At 37.5% G+C, this 15,659-nt stretch overlaps 1 protein-coding gene and 1 long non-coding RNA gene across 5 annotated transcripts in view; one reads left to right on the top strand and one right to left on the bottom strand.

The window, feature by feature from the left end:
- Window positions 1-15,659, top strand: part of GRIK1 (glutamate ionotropic receptor kainate type subunit 1) — a 429,993-nt gene that overhangs the window by 347,094 nt on the left and 67,240 nt on the right. For all 4 annotated transcript variants that reach the window (XM_030806035.1, XM_030806037.1, XM_030806034.1 and 1 more), the window contains exon 8: window positions 14,861-14,968. In XM_030806035.1, the coding sequence (XP_030661895.1) occupies window positions 14,861-14,968 (108 nt within the window). The remainder of the gene's footprint in view (window positions 1-14,860; window positions 14,969-15,659) is intronic.
- LOC115833133 overlaps window positions 1-15,659 on the bottom strand; it is a 35,394-nt gene that overhangs the window by 17,492 nt on the left and 2,243 nt on the right. The window lies entirely within an intron of this gene.

The following is a 15,659-nucleotide window of genomic DNA, read 5'->3' as shown; positions in this document are numbered from 1 at the left end:
TTTTCCCATAGCGATCTGTATTTTGCCTGAAAATCCTTTAGATTATAGGGTTATGGGATCCAATAAGTACATGCCCAACCATAGTGAGGGCATTTCAACATCCCATAACTATACTGAAATAAACAAATATGCAGTTTGTCAGACCTTGTTTATCATCAATGACTAACTCAATCTTTTCATCTTCTCCTAAAAACTACATTGACCATACTAGCCACAGCTCACTTTCCCAATTTTATAAGACTTTTATTAGTGTTACTATTTATCTATTAATTTCCTGTACATGGGTGGGTGGATGGATAGATAGATAGATAAATACCTTAATCATCAGAGTAAACTTCAGAACTGTAATCAGACCCCAAGCTTAATAACTGGCTCAAAGTTTTCTGGTAGGATTGGTCAGCAAACATGAGTATCAGACAAAGATCTATGGAGCTGACAAGCTTTGAGCCCTTTTTCAGTGATCCTTATGGTGTAGTGTGAGGATCTTCTTTTTTAAAGCTAACTAAAGTACTTATTTAAAAACAGTGTTCCAGTGATTTTGTGCACATTTAAAATGTAAAAACCACTGCATTATATTATTGATGACATAGGAGGGCAGTTGGTTTTTCACTGACAAGCAGCATAAGAGAAGTCCCTGAGATAGGGCAGGGTTCATTGCAAACTGCTCTATGAGTAATCATGTATCTGTAAGGGAGTTGAGGAGATCTTAAGTAGGTCAAGATCATAAGGGAACTGGATTTTTATTAGGCTTCCACTCGGACAGTTCTGTGTTAGATTCTTTGAAGCATCATCTGTTTTCATTTTCACAACCACTAGGTAAAGACTATTAATTTTTGCAAACGAAGCTTGACGAAGTTAAGCAACTTGCAAAGAGGTGCCCAGCTACTCAAAGATAGAGCCAAGATTCAAGTCCCAGTCATTTGATTCCAGAGTCATTCTCCAAATACGTCATGCTCAGATTTTAAAACTTGATAGCAATTAAAACGCTATTTAAATAGCATTTTAAATTACTATTGTTATGCTGAAAGTGTCTTGTTTACAATGGTCAGGTTTATGACTAAAATTTGTTTGTAAACAATATGTGAAAATCAATGAACAGCCTATTAGCGGTATTTTTAAATTTTTAAATGCAATGTGATTCTTTTTGGTTAGGCCAATAGAAACACATTAATTTACTGTTTATATTAAATTATCCTGTTTTATCTCAATCTTTCTGTTTTCCATACAGCTTTTTAAATCACCAAGTAATTCTATCATGGATTGCTGTGTGATGTGCTTTATAAAAGCCAAGCATCGTTGATATCTCAGAATACTAGAAAAGGAGATATTTTGAGCTTGGTGAGAAATGAATGCACTGACAATGTACTGAAGGGAAGAGAATGTAGGGCATATTCAAGAAGTTTCAATGTGGGGAGAGTTGTGTGACTAGAGATAAAGGACTTTAAAACATGCTTTACTGTCTCACAGTTAAATCTTAAGTCAGCAAAAGTCACCCACACTTATGGTAATGTGGTAACTCTATGAGCAGAAACACACAAATAATCCAAAACAGAAATCCTAGAACCTAAAACCATCCTGGGACCCATTTAATCCAGTGGTCAACAAACAGAATGGGAGAGGCAATGAAGGTCTGTGAAAGGCATTGCTAGCAAGAAAATTAGAGGTGTTTCAACAAACTAGCCAAAGGTCAAGAGTTCATTTTCTAGAAATCCCTTTTACTCTAAAACCTGGTGGCAAATAGAACGCTATGTGTCAATTCCAATTGACCTGAGACCCCTTGCAAAGAGGACTGCACAAAAGAGGCTGAAGGCTTATTTGGTTTCTACTCCTGTAGACAGCCCATTCTAGTCTTGTGACATTGACTTGCAGGAGAAGCTGCTCCATGCTAGGTGAACCAGAGAAACAGAAATAGGATCCTGGAAGCCAGAGCAGAGGCTCTTTGTCTTTCTAATGGAACCCAGCAGACCCAAGAGGGATCCACTTGGGCAACTCACACTTCAAACATGCCCCTGAATGAGTGAGCAGTCAGGATTTTAGTGACGATTGAAAATTTTTCAATTATTTCTCCGTTTATTTTGGGCTTGAGAATGTTTTCTCCTTATGACCCATATAAAGTCTAGAGTTAGGATGTAAAATGGAGAAATAAGCCCACACATTTTCATTTCTTTCACATGATCTCATTGATGGAAATGCAGTTTGGTGAAGAAAAAGAACATGAGGTAGACTGGTTCTGAACCCCTCTGGGTACATCTTACTAACTTTAGGACCTGTTTCCTCTCAATAAACTGGGGACCATCCTACTTACCTTATCTAGATGCTGTAAGGACCAAATGTGATTACATTTATGCCACTTTGCATTTTTCAGTATATAATTTTATAAAGTTATCAACATGACTCTCATGCAAACATAATGTAAGCATGTACCAAAAATACACTTAACTCCTTAATGATGGAACCATCTGGATAGTAAATCTAGTTCAAAAAAGAATTACAGAAAGAGTGGTTATATAGTCCAACAGGAGAAGCTAATGGAAATGAATATGCTGAGTTAGAGACAAAATTGATTATTGTTCAACAAGCAATAAAACCATAACCTTTGAGGTCCTCTTCTGTACTAGACTTGCAGCAATTAGGTCTCTGTTGGACAAAAAATATCTAAGTCCACATGTAATTTCATAGTCTTGACCTTAGACAATAGAAAATAGTAAAACAAAAGTACAATCCTCTAGAGGATTGAATCATCCTTGGGTGGACCTGTTAGGTAATGATCCCATGTGACTTTGAAACGAAATACAGTCGTTATTCTTTTGTTTTATTTCCAAGTTTTAGATAATTTTCTCAGCAGTTCCCTGTTGTGTCATAAATAATTTCCAAAGATTATTCATATTACCAAAAGTCTGATGTCATTGTGCTTAGACCTGATTAATTTACATTGGGGCAGTGCAAGATGTTCACTGACCATGGAAGCCTCTGGGTATGGATAGCAAATTCAGAGCTGCTGTTTCAAGCAGCTACTAAGGACAGAAAATTAACTTCTATAAGAAAATTTCAAAAGAAATCTCTCATTGCATTTTCAGAATCCTTTCTCCAGAATTTTTTTTCTCTTACTGGCTTTTTTATTCCAAGATGTATTAGTTTCCTATTGCTTTTTAGATGAATTACCACAGCATTGTCGTTCAAAGCAACACAAATTAATTCTCCTACTGCTTTGGCAGTCAGAACTCTAACACAAGTCTCATTGGGCTAAAGTCAAGATGTTGGTAAGGCTGAGTCCTTCTGGATGCTGTAGAGGGAAATCAGTTCCCTTGCCTTTCCCAAGGTCCAGGGATTCCTGTAATCCTTGGCTTATGGACCCTTTCCTCCATCCTCAAAGCCAGCAATGTAGCATCTTTCAAGTTTCCAGTCTCTTTCTCTCTGTCTTCTGTTTCTGTCATCACATCACCTTCTGTCTCTCTGACCCTTCCTGGGTCCCTTTTATAAGGACCCTGTGATTACATTAGGCCCACCCAGATAATCCGGGATGATCTCCCCACTTTAAGATCCTTAACTTGATCCCATCTATGTAGCTTCTGTTGCTACCTTCTAGGTTCCAGGGATTAGAACATGGGCAGTGGAGAAAAGTGTGACATTTATTCACACTACCACACATAGGTAAGAAACTCCATTCAAGAAATGCATCTGCACAGTATTCTTATTGCACCTAGACATTTTGGTGAATTTCTCTGACTGCCCAACATCTGATAGATTTTCTGGCCTATTAGAAAATTGTCTTCCTTTTTACCTGTAAGTTTACGATCATATAAATCATAGAACAAATAACAGACCAGTTTCCAGAGAGGGCTTTCTGAACTCTGGTTCCACATTTGAAATACAGCACTTTTTCCTTAATGGTGGGTTTGCTACACCTGATTAAATAAGATCTGTATTATTTGTAATAAACCAGATACATTCCTGGCATATTAGTCAGGATTCTCCAGAGAAACAAAACCAATAGGAGAGAGAGAGACAGAGAAAGAGAGAGGGAATATGATTTATTTTGAGGAATTGGCTCATTCAATTATGGTGACTGAGAAGTCCCATGACCTGCCATTTGCAAACTGGAGACCCAGAAAAGCAGATGGTGTAATTCAGTCTGAGTCTGAAGATCTAAGAACCAGGGGAGCTGATGGTATAACTCCCAGTATGAGGGTAATAGAAGATGAGAAGAGATGGCCTAGTTCAACAATAAAGCAGAAAAAAGGAAGCAAATTCCTCTTTCCTTCACCTTTCATTCTTCTTAGACCCTCAGCAGATTGGACTGGATGATGCCCAACCACAGCAGAGAAAGCAATTTTCTTTATCGGGCCCCCCAATTCAAATGCTCATCTCATCTGGAAACACTTTCACAGACACACCCAGAAACAACGTTTAATGTGGGCTCCTGTCACCCAGTGAAATTGACACATAATGTGAACCATCACACCTGGTGTGACCTTATTTACACAGCCAATTTATTCAACTGTAGTCTGGTTATAAAAAGGACAAATTTGTATTGATTTTATGCAAATAACCACATTGCCATAAAAGCTAGTAAGTTGTCTCTGAATTCTGAGGGGTCAGGGAGAATAAGGCGCCATATAAAGAATGTGTCATTTATAGGTTACCAAAGAGAGAGTTAAAGAGATCAGGAAGAGAATGAATCTTTTTATTCTTTTAATAAGATATGTAAAACCATATCTTATTAAAAGATAATATCTTATTGTCTTATTATTTAATACCTTATTATCTTTATTATTATTTAATAATATCTTATTAAAAGACCATATCTTATTAAAAGAATAAAAGAAATGACCCAGGTATCCCAAGATATCTTATAATAAGATATTAAAGCCATATAACCACAATTAGATTCCCCTCAGCAGTTCACTTAATCCTACTTGTCTTATAATTAGTGGATGTTGGATCAACACCTGGCTTTCAAAGGTCTTCTGCCCCTGGACTATTAAAAAGAGTCCTGAAAATCCTGGTTCCATCCTCTGGTACAGTTAGTCATCTAAGTGACACCTGAATATCCAAAGTCTATACCAATGACTGTTTAAAGTGCCAATAGGTAAGAGTATTTTTGGCACCATGTTTCCATGAGGCTCTGATACTGCCATTCTCTGACAAAGGCTATTTCCAGACTGTAGTTTATAGCAAAACCTTCAGAAAAACATGAGAGTAAAGCAGAAACCACTTGATGATGGGAATGAAAGTGTCTGAGACGATGACATAGAAGGTAAGTGATAATTTATCTTCTTGTTAAGAGCAGGCTAAATACTCCATTTTAAAAGAGAGAAAATAAAACTATAGTGTTACATTAATGTAGTATTTGGCAGAAAAAAAGATTCACAAAACTTAAAATATATATCTTATTAATGAGCCAATTAAAGCTGGGTAAACTTTGCCAAAATTTTAACACATTTCCTTGTTTTTATTCAGACTCACTACGTGCATATATTATACTCCGAGGTAAATAAAATTCTGTTTCCTCCAACCTTCTATACGACACACACTCATGCTTTGCCATTCACTATACTGTTTCATACTTTGGAACATATTTTCTTTTCACTTTGTAAACAAAAATATACCCCATTACCTTATATACATGAGCTTGCATAAAGCAACCCACTAGAGACACATACATTCCTTGAATGTCATCTTCAAAGTGGCAAAAATAAAATGTTCATTAACATGACTCTAAGTTGCAGCTTCTCTGTAACATAGAGAAATAATAAGATGTATATAGACATTTATAGGTATAGGTAGACATACACACACTAATGGTAATCATCATGCCAATATTATCTCTTAATGAGAGCGACCCAGATATCCCAAGATTATCCGTCAGTTAACTTGATTTTACATTAGCTCACGATCTTAAACATAGTAGAAACATGAAAATTACATTTCAACTGATACCTTACGAAGTGTAAAAACTGTTTATATAAAAATTTTGCCAAAATTCTAACTCAGTATAATTACATATAATTTTAAATCTTCATTTTAAACATTATGTGTCAGTGCTATCTTGTCTCATTGGTAAACCAGTATAAGAAGTTTTAAGGAGTTCAGATTAGCCTATTTTCAGGAAATCAAAAACAAATCTGTAAAACAAAAAAGTAAATCAGAACTACATAATTCAGAGTGATAATATTAAGGCAGAGATATGTAATGCTTTTTAAGCTAATTTAAAAAAAAATCAATTAAATGTGGTCAAATATGCACTTTGGATACAAGAACTTGCATTTTTACGTAGAAATGCTTCCAAGCTAGCAATTTCTGTGAACTTTTTCAAGGGCAGCAATACAATGTATTTAAACTTCAGTTTCTCTGTAACCTGAGAGTCCTGAGAATATTGATATAAGTAATCAAATCTATAAATAATAAAAACAGAAAATCTTTATTTCGCAAGGTTTTATTCAATCGCAATGAGGTGAAAAGGCTTTTTTTTTTTTTTAAATTTCCAGAGATAGGCAGCTATTGAGGGCTGCAGTTTTAGTTCTATAACCTTAGCCATGTCTTGAAAGGAAACACAGAACACAGTAACTCAGGAGGACAGAAAGGTTGGTTGTCATTTCCAGTGAACCTGAGACATAATCTTGCTCAGACAAAAGAAAAGTGCTAAGAAACCATGTTTTCAGTCATCTCTCACCCTGCAAAGAGTTAGATTACCTGCATCTAGCTGATAGATCACTATATGATGAGAACAAAGTGCCAGATTCACAATTATTCCTGCCACCAAAGAAGAATTTAACAGCCACGTGTAGATCAGATACACGACACCAGTATCCCTGTGACTGTGTTCATGAGACTGGCCTGGCAGTCAAATACCCACTACTTCACATACTCGGCTGTGACCCAAACGAGGAGACATAAAATGCTCTTCTGAGTAGGCAGTGAAAGTGGCACAGTGGTCTGAGACCAAATAGAGGTGCCTGCACCCTGTTGTGGAGGAGAAATGACTGAAGCTGTGAGTTAGGTAAGGCACTTCTTGGCTGACAGACTTGGCCAAAACTCAGAATCAAAACACATAATCACAAGACAAGACAAGACAAGAAACAACAGAGACAGAGAGTCAGCAAAAGTCAAGTTTGTTGCTACTTAGGGTTTGCTCTAGGACTAGAGTGTTTGTTTTTTTTTAAAGATGTTTCTGAGCTTAAACGGCCCATAACATTGGCTCTGGCGGGTGAGGGTACTTGGGCACCACCGTAGGACAATTTCCAATTTTAAGCCAGGTATATATGTGACTCTAGTACAAACATAAGAAAGCAAACATTGAAGATGTGTCTAACTGAGGGAACCAGCAGGATGATAAAGCTTGTTGTAAAAAGACGGAGAGGCACGGTGGTTCTAGAGGCCACCAGGGAAGTCAAAGCATCAGGATAAATAGCTAATGCATGTGGGGCTTAGCACCTAGCTGATGGGTGGATATGTGTGGCAAACCACCATGGCACACGTTTACCTGTGTAACAAACCTACATATCCTGCACATGTACCCCAGAACTTAAAATAAAATAAAATAAAAAGCTGGCTAATGTCCGATACAAGTATAATTTTTCAGGTTATCTTGTCTATTAGATGGAAATCATTTACACCTCTGCCACATACAAATCCTATAAATTAACATGTAATTTCACAGAATCTGCATCTTAAACAACAGTAAATTTAAAAATAAAGAGACACCTCTTTAGAGAATCAAATCACCCTTGGATGAGGCTATTGTACTGTGGCCACCATGACAAAGAAGGTCACACAATCTTTTTTTTTTTTTGCTTCATTTTCAAGTTTTTATAAGTTTTATTAAAAAATAGAATAGTCACTTAAAAAGAATTTTTTTCTTCACCTTGATCTAGTAAGGAAAGCTAACCTTGAGTTTGCCATGAGCCTTGCATACACAATGTTCTCAGAAGAAAACAGTTTCCAATATATAAGTGAAGAATAAGAAGTCTCTCTCAATAGGAAACAATTTATTTGGTATGGCAAAGGACAATGGCTGTGTCAAGGAAAATTCTAGGAAGGGAGGATTTACAATCTTTTACATATTTAAATTCCTTTTCAACAGATGCTGGCGAGGTTGCAGAGAAGAAGGGATGCTTTCACACTGTTGGTGGGAGTGTAAATTAGTTCATCCATTGTGGAAAACACCATGGCAATTCCTCAAAGACCTAAACACAGAAATACCATTTGACCCAGCAATCCCATTACTGGGCATATACCCAAAGGAATATAAATCATTCTATTACAAAGATACAGGCACACTTATGTTCATTGCAGCGTGATTCACAATAGCAAAGACATGGAATCAACCCAATTGCCCATCAGTGATAGACCGAAAAAAGAAACTGTGGTATATATACATCATGGAATACTATGCAGCCATAAAAAGGAACAAGATCATGTCCTTTGCAGGGACATGGATGGAGTTGGAAGCTGTTATCCTCAGCAAACTCATGCAGGAACAGAAAACTGAACACCGCATGTGCTCACTTATAAGTGAGAGTTGAATGATGAGAACACATGGACACATGGAGGGGAACAAAACACACTAGGGCCTGTCAGAGATGGGGACAGGGGAGGGAGAGCATCAGGAAGAACAGCTTATGGATGCTGGGCTTAATACCTAGGTGATGGGATGATCTGTGAAGCAAAACACCATGGCACACGTTTACCTATGTAACAAACCTGCATATCTGTACATGTACCCCTGAACTTAACACAAAGTTGAAGAAAAAAAAATTCCCTTTCAGAAAAAATAAATAAGTAAAAGAAATCATTTTAACTAATGACATTAAGAGTTGATTATCATAAGAGCCCAGAGTTAGGTGCTAGCCCCTTACTTCCCTAATAATAAAATATATGCATGTAATTTGGACAATAAATATCTTGAGAAAGAATATACAAATAAGATATTCACGAAACCTTTTATTTTTCTTCTTTTACCTCTTGATTCCTGTCTCTTGATTATCAGATAATGTGTCCAATAAGAGGAACGAGGAAAACTCACAATATTCGATTTAGTTGCTATTAAGCAGTTGTAGACATGAAGGTCTGATGCAGGGTAGAAAATAAAGCTCTTTCCTAAAATAGGGACAATAGTTTAAGTATTGTTTTCTGTTTTAAGTATACTATAATTGTCCCCTCTGCAAATGCTTCTACATAAGGCAAGCACATGGTAATTATGGATAATATAATTATATATCATTATCTAAATTGTATATGCTTCAGCCCTGTCCCAGAAAAATGGATTCCTCATGGATCCTATTCATCACATCCAGGAATTAGTCATTGCATATTCACCCTAATCAATAGTGTATTGATGATTAATAAATGCTTATCAACAATGAGTTTGCAGAAAAACAAAGAACATATACAGAAATGCAGCTAATCTAGGGGACGAGAGGCAGGAAGACATGGGTAATTGTGCCAGTAAGGGAAATTTGACGTTGAAGGTCAAAGATATTTCCTATCAGTGAAGAACCACACAGGGAACCTTTGTAGATATTTGAGGCAGAGAAGGAAGCATTGTTAAAACATGAAAAGGGAACTTCTTTGCCACTTGGATGAGCAGGAGAAAAAGCGAGAAGTGGGAATTACTCTGTACCAGTGATTGGAACACTAAGTTCAAGAATAAAATCAATGCAAGAGAATCCAAACAAAGGGACACAATAGTCGCACTTAGGGAATGAAATTGGATTTCTGAACTGGGTTTTAAGACCCCGCTATAAGCTATATGCTCCACTAAGAGATAAATGCTACCGATTCTGTACATTTTCAGAGACCCCTGTAAACTCTGGACAATGTACCAAATTGACTCAAAACATGAACCCCATAAAGGAAAAGTTGCCTTTAGAAAAAACCTTTCTGAAAATCCTGTAGAATTTAATGAAGACAACTACCTCCTTTCAAACAGGTCAGGAGGACAGTTGGAACAGTACATTGTTTAGAGGCATGAAGAAAGGGCTTGAAAACTGACTTAATTCAAACCCCTAACACAGTAGAGATTTCCACTCAACCAAAGCATTACACAAATTGTTCTCAGCTCTCAGACAGATATTGTAATCCTAACACAGCAGCTTATTTCATGGCTCTCGTTTAACCCATCAATCCACAAAGCCAGCCTTTGGCTTGCAGAATAAGAAGGAATGACCAGGTACAAAAACTAGAATTGAGGTGTGACAGGGAGAAAAAGGAGAATGCAATGCCAAGAGGTGTACCTAAATAGACACAAGAAGACACCTCCTACTTGTATTCATTGCTGATAGTTTTTGTCCCATTGCAGAGACATGATTACCTGGATCTCAGCCGGTGTGACAACAGGTGTTACTACTGACCATAAAGATATGCCATTCAATTTTAAAGCTAATGCCAATGTTTGGTATTATGGTCTCCCTTGGCAACAAACTCTAGAGCCTAGGTACCAGGATCTGAAGAAGCATTTCTTTTTATGTGTTATAGCACTTGGGCAACATCTAGTTTGCCATCGAGACGGCTTAGAGGAAAAAGTCGGAGCCTTTTCTTGTCCACATATTATCCCATACCATTGATTTAACTTCCAGCACTATGAAGTGATAAAGTATCCTTTTGTCATAATATCCATTCTATCTGAATGGTAGCCAGAAAATATGCTTTGGCCAATTATACTGTTTCCTTACATTTAAGCTGATTTCTTAACGTACTCTTTAAGAAATTCTGTCTATCCTGCTGTGGAACTATTTTCATTAATATTTAAAGGTGTGCAAGTTGGTGGGACAGGGAAATGGAGGAATTGTGCTATCCCTGTGTTCATATTTGGGCATATGAATATGATTGTATACATTTCGTTGTATGAGAACTACCCACTAACCAACACACTGCTTACAATATTGACCTTCTCCAAGTCATTCTCCTCAAGTATAAAAGAGATATCAAATGATCTCCCTATAATGCACATCTGACCATGGCAACACTTGTTTAAAACACCCCCATGATTCCCCAAAAGTCTACTGAGCAATGTCCAAGCAAACTAGCATGCTTCATAACGCCTTTATAAACAGACTACTTGCCTTCCTAGGCTCATTTCGCATCATTTCTTACTTTGCATTAGAGTCTCATGGCAAACTTATAATTTATTCTTTATTTCATGTTTTTACCCAGCCCATGAATCTTTGCTTGGTGGACTTATCCTTTGTGAGCTCAGGCATTCTTGCCTTCAGGAATCTTTTGCTGACTCTTTCGCCGCAGTTGGGATAAGTGCTTCTTCTCCATACTTCTCTCTTCAATATCCTATACAAATCTTTATCCTCAAACCTAAAGTGATTTTTGGAAATCCATTAATGTGTTTGTTCCTACTAAACTGTAAACTTCTAGGTGCTGTATTCTCAGCATACTTCCCTGCACAGAGAAGATACTCAATAAATGGATATTTTCCAAATGAATTAATAGTGAAAACATAATTGAACCAAATTCTGTAGTCTTTTCTCCCCAGTCAGATAGTAATACGTTTTACATTGAAATTTGAGTATAACAACCGTGTTTTATGTTTTATATAGCCCAGCTTCCAGATCATAGGTGCTTAATGAATCACTTTCAACTTCATTAAACCCCTCTATGGTATCTTGCCTATGATCGTAGAATTCCAGAGCTAAAGCTCGTTTTATGCAAAATCTTCACTTACTGTGCATTTCTCTGTGGCCTAAAAAAAGGACAAAATGACTCAACCAAGGCCACAAAACTTGATAGTGGCTTAAAGACTAAACTTGGTTTCTTGACTCCCAATCAAAGATATTTCACCATTTTTAGATGGGATTATGAGTTGAGAAATTACGGGTTAAGAGAGAGACAGGAACGACAGAAGACAGAAAAGTAAAATACACAAATTAATAAAATTTTGTTTGGGAACAAATTAGAGCGAGAAAAAAATTAAAGTGCCTAAGGGCTATGCCATTTTGTTGAATACTAAAGAGAAGACAATTTAGTAAGATAATTAGGTTTGACAGACAAGCTTCCAATCCAATTGAGGATATAAGGATTTCCAAACTGAAAGTGTAAAGGTAAGTGGTAATAAGTACAAAATTACATGTGAAAACACCAGCAATACTGGTCAGAGGGGTGTATAAGCTGGAAGGCCTGTGCCTCAAAGAGAAGAATAGTGACTCTGGACCAAAACAGCACAATAAGCCAATCTTGAAGTCTGGATAGGAGATGGGGAGGCTGAGTGGAGGCTGCAGGCTGGGATGAACAGCACAGAGGCTGGAGAGCCCAGGCCTGTTCCAGCTGGGGCTGTGCATAGGGGAGCAGTGGTAGGAAATTCTGGAGACGTAGCTTAGTCAAAATTTTCAAAGACCTCTGTATTATCCAGAATTCTCCAGAGAAACAGAACAATAGGATATATATACAAAGAGGTTTACTATGAGAAATTGGCAAACCAACATGGGGGCTGAGAAGTCCCACATTCTGCCATCTGCAAACTAGAGACCCTGGAAAGCTGGCTGGTGTAAGTCTAGTCTGAGTCTGAAGGCCTGAGAACGAAGAGCATCGATGATGTAATCTCCTGTTCTCAAGAACAGGAGAAGGCCGATGTTTCAGCTGTCAGTCAGGCAGAGAGTAAATGCTCCCTTCCTCTGCCTTTTTGTTCTGTTCAGGCTCTACATGAATTGAATGGTACCCACTCACATGGAGAGGGCTGTCTGCCTTACTCAGTCCACCAATTCAAATGCTAATCTTTTTTGGAAACACCCTCACAGACACACCCAGAAATAATGTTTGACTAGATATTTGGGCATCCTGTGGCCTAGTCAAGTTGACACACAAAATTAACCATCACGACCTCCAACGTAAAGTCACGGTTTAGACTAATTTGTAGGTAGCATGAATCCATTATGTATTTTACGTGCTGGTGAAAATTGCATAAATACGAAAATTTACTTGGGGACCATGAATCTGGTCGTGATTTGTAAAGGCTAAATGTGAGATAATAATAGCCAAATTCTAGAATTATGAAAGTGGGAAAAGTGAGAGACAGTTACAAAAACAATAAATGTTAAAAATTAAAACGCTTCAAGTTCAGTAGCTTGCCTGAAGTTACACTGCAGATATTCAGCCCCAGAGGTATGGAAAATTCAGTGTTCTTTCCACTGCATTGCTCTGCCTCTTGGCCAAATGGGTAAATACACTCAACATATACACATGGCGCAAATAACTGCAAATACAGTGTAATTCTTCAGGATCTTCCCATTTTATGCATGTCTAATGAATTTGGTAAAGTCAAGAGGGAGAAAAACAGCTAAGTGGATACAAAGATCTGAGTTTTCCTTTATCCCCATTTGTAAGTGAAACTCAAATCAACAAGGTTGCCAAAAATCACCTAATGATTGAAGCTGAAGACTCTCCCAAGGGCCCCTGCTTTTTATTTAATAAAACCACCAGAGATATCCAATGTGAGTTCTGTGAAAGGCAGACTATTGTGAATTTTTTATTATTTGAAATGATGTTGATGTGTAGGGTAGGCAGAAGAGCGGCTCCCTCAAAAGATACCCATGTCCTCATCCCTGGAACCTGTAAATGTTAATTTATATAGCAAAAAGGCCTTTGCATAGGTGATTAAATTAAGGATTTCTGAGATGGGGAAATTATCCAGGTGAGTTCTATTTAGATTGTATTTACAACCACAAGTGTCTTTATAAGACAGAAGCAGAAGGAGTTTTTTGTTTTTTTTTTTTTATACGGAGTCTTGCTCTGTCGCCAGGCTGGAGTGCAATGACATAATCTCGGCTCACTGCAACCTCTGCCTCTGGGGTTCCAGCGATTCTCCTGCCTCAGCCTCCCGAGTAGCTGGGATTACAAGCATGCGCCACCATGCCTGGCTAATTTTTTGTATTTTTAGTAGAGATGGGGTTTCACCATGTTAGCCAGGTTGGTCTCGATCTCCACCCACCTCGGCCTCCTAAAGTGCTGTGATTACAGGCGCAAGCCACTGCGCCCCACCTTTTTTGTTTGTTTGTTTGTTTGTGACAGAGTGTTGCTCTGTCGCCCAGGCTCCAGGAGTGCAGTAGAAGGATCTCAGCTCACCACAACCTCCACCTCGCAGAGGGAGCTTTTATGCAGACAGAAGGGGAGGAGGAAATGGGACCACTGAGGCAGTGATTGGAGTGATGCAACCACAAGAGAAGGAGAAATGCCAGAAGCCACCAGAAGCAGAAGGAGGCAAAGAATAGGGTCTTCCCTTGAGCCTCCAGAGAGAGCACGGTCCCACTGACACTTTAATTCCACCCAGTAACGCTTATTTTGGATTTCAGGCCTCCATAACCTTGAGAAAATAAATTTCTGTTGTTTTGAGCACCCACGTTTGTGATTACTTGCTACAGCAGCCATGGGAAATTATAATGCCCAAGTGGCGCGAACACGCTAAGTCATAAACAGCCTAAAAACTGCAATACATCATTGGACTATATTAGTCTATATTCTTTTCACAGAGAAAGAAAAAGCAGGGACTCACTTCCACTCAGCCATATCTCAAAGGGAATTTGGATTGACCTTGGAAAACAGAATATTGTGATTTCTCAGATTTTGCGTATTCCATGTGCAGACTGTTTTACAGCAATTCTTTCCATACTGTCCATTTAGGTAGCCACGATGACAGGTTGGACTGGGTTAGGATGTTAGAATTGACAGAATAAATGAGTGCTAATAAAATGACGATGTGTTCTGCTGTCTTGTCGCTGAACCAATGCAATGGTTTATAACAGCATGATGAAACCAAATAATTGGATACTGTGATGAATTTGAGGTATTATAATTTTGATGGTCTCAGGAATTATGATAAATGTTTAACAATAACAGCCACATTTCTTCTTGTCCACAGGCTCGGTGGGATGGCTTGACTGGGCATATCACCTTTAATAAAACCAATGGCTTGAGGAAGGATTTTGATCTGGACATTATTAGTCTCAAAGAGGAAGGAACTGAAAAGGTAACTTCCTTAATGATAAATAAATAAAATAACAAATGAACATTGTTCAAGCATTTTTACTAAATTGCAAAGACAAGTAGGTGAACGATGAAGTGATTCTCTAAGCATGTTATTTTACATCCAGTTTTTTATCTCTCTTTCTTTTATCTGCAGATAGAAGTTGATGTGCTAGATTCTTAAATTTCATGTCTTAGTAATAGCAGTACTAACTAGTGTTTATATTGTGCTTCATTTACATAGCAAGTATGTTTATATTATTACATATATAACCCTAGAGTTGGGTGTCATTAGGCCCATGTCTTAAAGCTTTTAACAAATTGAGTTTAGACTTGGAAAAGCAGAAGCTGTCAATGGTTTATCCATGGAATGGCATCCAAGGGTTACCCAGAAATTAATTTTAATTGCACATTTTATTCCCTTTTGAGATTGGTGACAGACAGAATAAAGTAGGATAGAAGAGACTTACTGGAGCAAATTAACTTTGCATTCTTAATTTTACGACAAATGCCAAAACACTGTATTTTAATGTTGGGTTCTCATTTTAGGATTATTTTAGTTGTAATTCTGAATCTTCCCATGTTTAAAGTTCTACCTTAGTTATTATTTAGAGTAATGTCAATGTAAACTATTTGGTTAAATGATAATGATAAAAGAATTTGGCTTCTCAGTATATTTTATTATGCCAGTTTTA

The sequence above is a fragment of the Nomascus leucogenys genome, chromosome 25 (assembly GCF_006542625.1).
Source record: "Nomascus leucogenys isolate Asia chromosome 25, Asia_NLE_v1, whole genome shotgun sequence".
Taxonomy (NCBI): domain Eukaryota; kingdom Metazoa; phylum Chordata; class Mammalia; order Primates; family Hylobatidae; genus Nomascus; species Nomascus leucogenys.
The sequence above is the reverse complement of the archived record's forward strand: the minus strand, read 5'-3'. Positions and strand labels throughout refer to the sequence as shown.